Source organism: Gekko japonicus, unplaced genomic scaffold, assembly GCF_001447785.1.
Source record: "Gekko japonicus isolate JY-2015 unplaced genomic scaffold, Gekko_japonicus_V1.1 scaffold25, whole genome shotgun sequence".
NCBI lineage: Eukaryota > Metazoa > Chordata > Lepidosauria > Squamata > Gekkonidae > Gekko > Gekko japonicus.
In genome coordinates this window covers 455,495-464,627 of record NW_015171502.1, presented here as the reverse complement: position 1 = coordinate 464,627, position 9,133 = coordinate 455,495, and the positions used below count along the sequence as shown (strand labels likewise).

Genomic DNA, 9,133 nt, shown 5'->3' with positions numbered 1-9,133 from the left:
CACCAATAATTCTGGTAGCACAAACTTGCGTGAGTTGAATGTATGTCACTCCATCCTGTACAAATTCTGGTCAGGATGGAGTGACATACATTCAACTCACGCAAGTTTGTGCTACCAGAATTATTGGTGGACTTTAATTGGCTAGACTGGAGGCCCAGCTTATAGAATAATAATAAACAAATACAGAAGTATTTAGGAAACAACATCTGGCCTTGTACTGTGTATCTATGTAACATCTTATGAAAAAAATTTTTGAATGTCAAATTTATAATTGGACTTGTGACCACTGAGGAAGGCCCTTTGAGGGGCCGAAACGCGTTTGGTTCAGTTGCACAGCACTAACCCATCTATGTATGAATGTTGAGAAGTTTTTTTATGTCTGAATGGTATATTTTTAATGAGTCTAAGTTTTAAAATGTGTACACCTGAATAAATTTTGCATTTTTATAATATTTAGAGTCAGCTTAACCCTTGTGGATCCATAGCAGATGGTTTCTTGAACACTGGACCCCAAAACGTTGCCCATCCCAGAAAGACCTCCCCTGCTCCAGCCACTCACTCTTGATCATGCTGACGTCGTTGGCCCCGTCCCCAATGGCCAGGGTGACGGCCTTCTTGTACTTCTTGACCAGCTCCACCACCTGGGCCTTCTGCAGGGGGGTGACGCGGCAGCAGATGACGGCTTTGCAGGCACAGGCCGTCTCCAGGAACTCCAGCTCCATGTCGGCCTCCAGGGCGTGCGCCTGCGGGGAACGGGTTCGGAAGAGGACAGAGGCACGGGGAGGAAAGGAAAAGAAATCCCTGAGCCATGCGCAATGTGGAGGGAAGAAGCCAGATGCGCCCCGAAGTTCTTCGGGGCTCCTTCGTTTGCAGCACACAGAGCCATGCTGCGGATCTAACGGAGCACTTCTGCAGGTAGAAGGACACCCATCTGAGAAGCGTGACTTTCTCACCTCCCCATGGGGAGATGAGAAAGTCATGCTCTGCAGACTGTCATCCCTCTGCCTATGGAAGTGCTAAAAGGGCATCCAAATCCATGATTATTTTGTCACATTTCAACACAGCCCAGTTTTAGGGGGTCGGGATCGGACTGAGGGCCTATACCATAGTTCTCTTTCTAATTCGTTGTTTCCGTTTGTGGCATCAGAATCGACTGCTGCAGTTACATGACGGTAGGGCAGTAGGTTCAGGATGGACAAAAGGAAATACCACTTTACACAGAGAGTGAGTAAAACATGGGATTCACTGCCAGAGGATGTAGTGATGGCCGCAGGCACAGACAGCTTTAAAAGGGAATTAGATGGATTCATGGAGGATAAGTCTGTCAATGGCTGCTAGCCATGGTGACTGAGGGGAACCTCCACATTGAGAGGCACTAAGCCTCTGGATCCCAGAGCCAGGAGGCAACATCAGGCGAAGGCCTCGGTCTCTCAGCCCTGTTGTTGGCCCTTCCAGAGGAACTGGTTGAGGCTACTGTGTGAGGCAGGATGCTGAACTAGAGGGACCCTCACTGGTCTGATCCTGCAGGGCTCTTCTGATGTTCTTATGAGGGAAAGGCCTCGGCCTCTCTGCCCTGTTGTTGGCCCTCCAGAGGAACTGGTTGAGGCCCCTGTGTGAGGCAGGATGCTGGACTAGATGGACCCTCACTGGTCTGATCCAGCAGGGCTCTTCTGATGTTCTTATGAGGGGAAGGCCTCGGCCTCTCTGCCCTGTTGTTGGCCCTCCAGAGGAACTGGTTGAGGCCCCTGTGTGAGGCAGGATGCTGGACTAGATGGACCCTCAGTGGTCTGACCCAGCAGGGCTCTTCTGATGTTCTTCTGAGGGGAAGGCCTCGGCCTCTCCGCCCTGTTGTTGGCCCTCCAGAGGAACTGGTTGAGGCCGCTGTGTGAGACTGGATGCTAGACTAGATGGACCCTCACACGTCTGATCCAGCAGGGCTCTTCTTGTGTTCTTATGTAACTACATACTAAAAGTTAATTACCCTGGGCATGTAAGAAAGGGCCACGAGAGCCGAGCGCTGGCTCACCCCTTCTCACCCTCCCTCTCGCGATCTGCCTAAGTATGTTTCTTTCTAAGTGCCCCCCCCGGACCTCCCTTACCAGGCTGTGCCCATTGATGACCAGGGCATACTCTCCGGCCACTGCCTCCAGCACCGAGGTCAGTTTCGAGGCAGACACTTTCTCCGGGTAGGCGAACCCGTTTCCCACGGACCGCGAGGAGTCCAGCATCTTCTCTCGGGCCTTCCTGCCGGCAGAGGGAGGGGAAAGGAGGAATAAGGGCGAGCGATGGAGGGGAAAGCTTTTCCTGCCTTCCAAACCCTGAGATCAGAGCTAGAGCCCTGGGAAACCAGCATCGAACCAGGTCCTGGTCTCGCCCCAGGACAGGATGTTTCCAAAGCAGCCTCAGAGCTCAGCCCGTGTGTTGCTTCAGTGCTGTGTGAGTTTCCGACCTTCAGGGTAACAAAATAGGCTTGGAAGCTGGTGAGCAACATCTGGGGGGGATCTCAGGAGCCAGCCTCCTCTTGGCCGTCTCTTTCGATGCTCTTGGTAAAGCCTCTACCACGGAGAACGCTCGCTTCTGTTCTTGTGTGACTCTTAACATATCACGTGTACACATGAAACTGCCTTGTACGTAAACTGATCTTTGGTCCATCAAGGTCAGTATTGTCTATTAGAAACACAGATGGGACCTCACGGGTCATCTAGTCCAGCATCTAGGCCAATATGGAAACTGATCCTTGGTCCATCACAGTCAGTATTTGTCTACTTAGAAACATAGAGTTGGACTAGACCTCACGGGTCATCTAGTCCCAATGTCTAGGCCAATACGGAAACTGACCCATCACGGTCAGTATTGTCTACCTAGAAATATAGACACAAAGTTGGAAGGGACCTCGAGGGTCTTCTAGTCCAACCCTCTGCGCGATGAAAGGAAATTCACAACGACCATCCCCCCACCACTCCTCCAGTGATTGAACCTGAGACCTTCTGCATGCCAAGCAGAGGCTCTACCACTAAGCAACAGCTCCTCCCCTTATGGCACACACATGAGGCAGCCTTGTACTGAATCAGGTCTGGATCGTCTACTCAGGCTTTAAATGAATATTTTGAAATACCGAAATGACAAACCAATGCGCTAGGAAATCTCTTTCAACCAGTTGCCTCCTGGCTATCAAGCGCTTCAGTGCAGCATATCGGTCCCCCTAGAGCATTGGTTCCGACTTGAATTTTGATCTCCACGACGGAAGGGAGATGCGGCTTTGAAAAAGAGGACAGAAACATGTTCACATGTCTGGGATACATGTTGCTGCATAACTTCCAATTGTTGATCTGTTACACAAATCTGTCATATTGAGACCTTTGGATCTAGTAGGGCCATGGCTCAGTGGCAGAGCCTCTGCTTGTCACGTGGAAGGTCCCAGGTTCAATCCCCGGCATCTCCTGTAACACTCAGGCCACTGGTGATGGGAAAGATCTCAGCCTGAGACCTTGAATAGCTGCTGTCGGTCTGAGTAGACGGGGCTGAGTTTGATGGACCGAGGGTCTGATTCAGTATAAGGAGGCTTCACACATGTTCCTACTAACATATTCATATCAAGAATCCCATTTGGGGAGGGGCTGTGGCTCAGTGGCGGAGCCTCTGCTCGGCATGCAGAAGGTCTCAGATTCAATCCCTGGCATCTCCAGTTGAAAGAATCAGGCAGTGGGTGAATCATAGAATCACAGAGTTGGAAGAGACCTGCAGGGTTATCTAGTCCAACCCCCCTACACAATGCAGGAAATTCACAAACACCTCCCCCCTCACATACACCCCCAGTGACCCCTGCTCCATGCCCAGAAGATGGCAAAAACCCACCAAGATCCCCGGCCAAACTGGCCTGGAGAAAAATTGCTTCCTGACCCCAAAGTGCCGATCAGCATTTCCCCGGGCATGTAAGCAGGGGTCATTTCGTAGAAAAAGAGGTGCAGGAGCTCATTAGCATAACTCATTAGCATAACTTATTTGCATAGGCCACACCCCCTTGACATCACCGGAAGTGTGTCAGAAGGCAACACCCACCGCTCAGGCTCCACTTACCTGGCTGCTTCTTGCTCTGACTGAGGGCTGCTGGGAGCAGGGGGTGGGGCTTGTTGCATGTGCCCGCCCCCTGGGCTCTTTACTGCCGGAGCTCCACTCCTGTGCGCTCCTGCAGGAAATGACTCCTGTGTGTAAGAAAGGTCCACGAGAACTAAGCCCCGAGGCGACCCTTCCTGCCCTCCCTTCTCATGATCTGCCCAAGTTCACAGAATCCGCATGGCTGTCAGATGGCCATCGAGCCTCTGCTTGAAAACCTCCAAAGCAGGAGAGCCCCACCCCCTCCCGAGGAAGCCTGTCCCCACTGAGGAATCGCTCGAACTGTTGGGAAGTCGTTCCTGTGAAAGACCTCTACCCGAGACCCTGGAGAGCTGCAGCCAGTCTGAGTAGACAATGCTGACCTTGATGGACCGAGGGCCTGATTCAGTGTAAGGCGGCTTCATCTGTTCTGTTCATCTCTTAGCATGCTTAGCATCACCACTAATCTAGACTGGCCAGAGTCCAGCGCCACCCCGCGTCCGGCCACGGGCCCGACTCACCGCAACTCTTGCCGCACCTCCAGAACCGTGTGCCCTGTGATGATGAACACCTCGGTCATCTCGTCCGTCAGCATCTTGCAGGAGTAGCCAATGTTCACGGCCGTTTCTGGAGAAACAAGCGAGAGCTGAGCCAGGGTCCGGATCTAAATCCACGCCCCAGACCTCAGGAGGGGTGACGTGATAGAGGTTTACAACGTTATGCCTGCGACAGAGAAGGCCGAGAAAGAAGTCCTTTTCGCCCTCTCTCACAATACAAGAACTCGTGGGCGCTCCGTGAAATTAAGGTGCGGCAGGCTTAGAACGGATCAAAGGAAGTCCTTCTTCACCCAGAGAGTCATGAACACGTGGAATTCACTGCCGCAGGAAGTGGTGGCGGCTACAAACCACTGGCCACAAGGGATAGATGGAGCACTCTGTCTGGGGCCACTAGTGTTGCTCTGTATTCCTGGTGCTTGGGGGGAACAGAGGGAGGGCTCCTGGAGTTCTGGCCCCGCTGGTGGACCTCCTGATGGGACCTGGTATTTTTGGCCACTGTGTGACAGAGTGTTGGACTGGATGGGCCATTGGCCTGATCCAATATGGCTTCTCTTATGTTCTTCAGAGCAAAGGCTCATGAGTGAGTATTAGCCAATAAGGTCTAGAGGGAACACTCTGTCTGGGGCAATGATGCTGTGCATTCTTGGTGCTTGGGGGGAACAGAGGGAGGGCTCCTGGAGTTCTGGCCCCGCTGGTGGACCTCCTGATGGGACCTGGTATTTTTGGCCACTGTGTGACAGAGTGTTGGACTGGATGGGCCACTGGCCTGATCCAACATGTCTTCTCTTATGTTCGTAAGGGCTCAGTCCCAGAAACCATTTTGAATGATGGAGCTCAAAACTAGGAAATGCAGAGGATTTCTGGGATATTGAAACGTAATAAACAAATCAGGGTTCCAAAACAGTGTTGCACTTACCTGTAACTGTTGTTCATCTTCTGTGCAGGCACACATTTGGCCTTGTGTGCACAGTCCTAATGTGGGACTGCACAGAAGACCAAAGATGAACATTTAGTTGAGGAATCTAAGCAACTGATTTTTAAAAAAACCTTTTGTTCATCATGTTTTGTTAGAAGAGGCATTCTTGTTCAGGGGAATGCCTCTTCTAAGACAGAGCCTGGCTGAGACACAAGTATACATGACATTCTCTTAGAAGAGGCATTCCCCCTGAAAAAGAGAAGGGGAATGTCTCTTCTAAGAAGACTGCTGCCGCATGCTCGCCTCACGATGGCATCTTAGAAGAGGCATCCCCCCCATGCTAGAAAAGGAAAGGCCTCTTGTTCATTACAACCCCAGCATGTGTCATGACATTCTCTTAGAAGAGGCGTTCCCCCGAAAGAGAAAGAAGTGGGCATGCCTCTTCTAAGGTGGTGCACATCTAATCTAAAAACAATGTAAGTGTGTTTTCCTGCTTCTGGAAAGGTTTTTTGAATTTTTGCTCGCATTCAAATTCGACCAGTTAACTGGCAAACTTCTTGGACTGATTGTTTAAGATTCCCTCAGTTTTCTGAGAAGAGGCATTCCCCCCCCCCCGAAAGAGACAGGGGAATGCCTCTTCCAAGATATTTCTATGACACGAATCTCATCTAGAAACACTTCCAGCACGCTTTTCGCTGACACGTTTTTAGGATTGGCTGATGAGGGCTTCTTCAGTCCTCTTAGGAGAGGCATTCCCCCCCGAAAGAGAGAGACAGGGGAATGCCTCTTCCAATATATTTTTATGACACGAATCTCATCTAGAAACACTTTCAGCAGGCTTTTTTTCCTTCCAGAACTATTTTTTTTGCTCACGTGCAAATTTAACTAATTAACTAACCAACTTCTAGGACTGGCTGGTTAGGATATCTTCAGTGACTTACCTCAAAACGAACAAACACACCAACCCCCCAAACCACCCAGCCCCACCAAAGTGCCTCTCACCCTGCTTATCTCCGGTCAAGACCCAGATCTTGATGTTTGCTAGCGTGAGAAGGGCGATGGTCTCTGGAACTCCCTGCTGTAACTTGTCCTCGATGGCGGTGGCTCCCAGGAGCTGGAGGGCAAGAGAAGAAGAGATTGGATTTATACCCTGCCCCTTCACTGCCTGAAGGAGGCTCAGAGCGGCTAACAATCTCCTTTTCCTTCCCCTCCCCACAACAGACACCCTGTGAGGCAGGTGGGGCCGAGAGAGCTCTCTTGAGAACTGCCCTTGAGAGAACAGCTCTGAGAGAACTTGTGACTGATCCAAGGTCACAGAACCTAAAAAGGTAAGTCAGACAGAATAGAGGGCCAACAATTCTTTTCTGGTCCATCTTGTATCCATGTTGCATAACTGTATGATTGTACTGTACAATGATATAAGCCAGTATGCTCCTCACTGTGTTTGACCTCTGAAGAAGGCCTACACAGGCCGAAACGCATCAGGTCAAGTCCATTGGCCCTTGTGTGCTTGATTTTGGCATTTTTACATGAGGTGTGATTAGGCCCTTATATGCTTTTTAATTCCTTGTTAATAAATGCATATATCTTTTCATACTACATCGTTTTTATTGTTGGCCCTCTATTCTGTTTGACTTACCTTTTTAGGTTCTGTATCCCAGGTTTCAGGGTTAAGTCCCCCCCCACCTCCTTTTGTCCCTTGATCCAAGGTCACACCAGCAGCTGCATGTGGAGGAGCGGGAGAATCAAACCCGGTTCTCCCAACCACCACACCAAACTGGAGGAGATGACGTGACTCTGGGACCCTTTCTCACAATACAAGAACTCCTTGTGGGCACTCCATGAATTTGCTGAGTGGTCGGGTTAGAACGGATAAAAGGAAGTCCTTCTTCACCCAAAGAGTGATTAACACTTGGAATTCACTGCCACAGGAAGTGGTGGCAGCTACAAGCATGGACGGCTTCATAAGGGAATTAGATAAGCATATGGAGCAGAAGTCCATCAGTGGCTATTAGCCACAAGGTATAGATAGGGACTCTGGGGCAAGTGATGCTCTGTCTTCTTGGTGCTTAGGGGGGGTCAACAGTGGGAGGGCTTCTAATATCCTGGCCCCACTGGTGGACCTCCTGGTGGCACCTGGTATTTCTGGCCACTGTGTGACACGGAGTGTTGGACTGGATGGGCCTTTAGCCTGATCCAACATTGGCGTCTCTTATGTTCTCATGACAGGGAGTGCCTCTTTTAGCATTTAGCCCAGTGCACCCAAAGGGAGCCAGCCGTGCTGCAATGAGTGTCTGAGGTCAGCAGGCTGGGGGATTCCCTGAAGCTGCTTGGAAAGAGACGTCTTGCCTGCTGTTATGCGGTAAAGCCAGCATGGCGTGGTAGCTAGAATGTCAGGCTAGGATCTGGGAGGCCCAGATTCAAACCCCTACTCTGCCACGGAAGCTCACTGGGTGACCTTTGGGCCAGTCACATACTCTCAGCCAGACCTACCTCACAGGGTTGTTCTGAACACAAAGCAGAGAAAGGGAGAACAACGTAAGCCACTGTTCGTCTCCGTTGCGGGAGACAGGAGGGGTATAAATGACATAAATGACAGCCAGCGTCGGGTAGTGGTTAAGAGCATCAGACTAGTATCTGGCAGACCTGGGTTTGAATCCCCGATCGTGCCATGGGAGCTCACTGGGTGACGCGGGGCCTGTCACACTCTCTCAGCCTAACCTACCTCACAGGGTTGTTGTGAGGATCAAATGGAAGAGAGGAGAAGGATGTGAGCCTCTTTGGATCCCCACTGAGGCAAAAGACAGGGTTACAAAGGAAGTGAAAACGAACTGATCTTATGACGTCAGACAGCTAGCATGGTGGTAGAAGTAAAGAGTGTCAGCCCTGCCCTGCCCTGGATAGCCCAGGCAAGCCCGATCTCGTCAGATCTCGGAAGCTATGCAGGGCCGACCCTGGCAGGTATTTGGATGGGGGACCTTCAAGGAATACCAGGGCCGGGATGCAGAGGCAGGCCATAGCAAGCTGTCTCCCTGGAGAATGTCCTCGCCCCACTAGGGGTCACCAGAAGTCAACCATGATTTCCAGGATCTCAAGCGCGCGCGCACACACACAAATACACACACACCCAAAAAAACCCAGTATCAGCCCTGACCCCAGACCGCGGAAGCTAAGCAGGGCTGACCCTGGCAAGTACTTGGAAGGGAGACCTCCAATGAATACCAGGGCCGGGATACAGAGGCAAGTGAAGGCAAACCACCTTGCCGTCAATCCCCATGAAGGGTCGCCGGAAGGCAGCTTGACTTGATGGCCAAAAAACCCAATGGTGTGTCAGACTAGGATCTGGTAGGTCCGGGTTTGAATCTCTGCTCTGCCTGTGTGGCATTGGGCTGGTCATTTTCTCTCAGCCTAGCCTATCTCACAGGGTTGTTGCTATGAGGACAAAATGGAGGAGGAGAGAATAATGGATACTACCTCAGTTCCTTGGAGGAAGGGCGGGAAACCGCACTAAATAAATCAACGTGTCGTGGGAGGAGGGGAGGGAGAAAGAAGCTGAGGGAAATTTTGG

General features: G+C 51.1%; 1 protein-coding gene across 1 annotated transcript in view; it reads right to left on the bottom strand.

Moving 5' to 3' along the window:
- Positions 1 to 9,133, bottom strand: part of ATP8B2 (ATPase, aminophospholipid transporter, class I, type 8B, member 2) — a 68,007-nt gene that overhangs the window by 15,870 nt on the left and 43,004 nt on the right. The window contains exons 18-21 of the mRNA XM_015419158.1: positions 6,568 to 6,679; positions 4,614 to 4,719; positions 2,100 to 2,244; positions 560 to 743 (exon numbers count right to left, since the gene is read on the bottom strand). Coding sequence (XP_015274644.1) covers positions 560 to 743; positions 2,100 to 2,244; positions 4,614 to 4,719; positions 6,568 to 6,679 — 547 coding nt within the window. The remainder of the gene's footprint in view (positions 1 to 559; positions 744 to 2,099; positions 2,245 to 4,613; positions 4,720 to 6,567; positions 6,680 to 9,133) is intronic.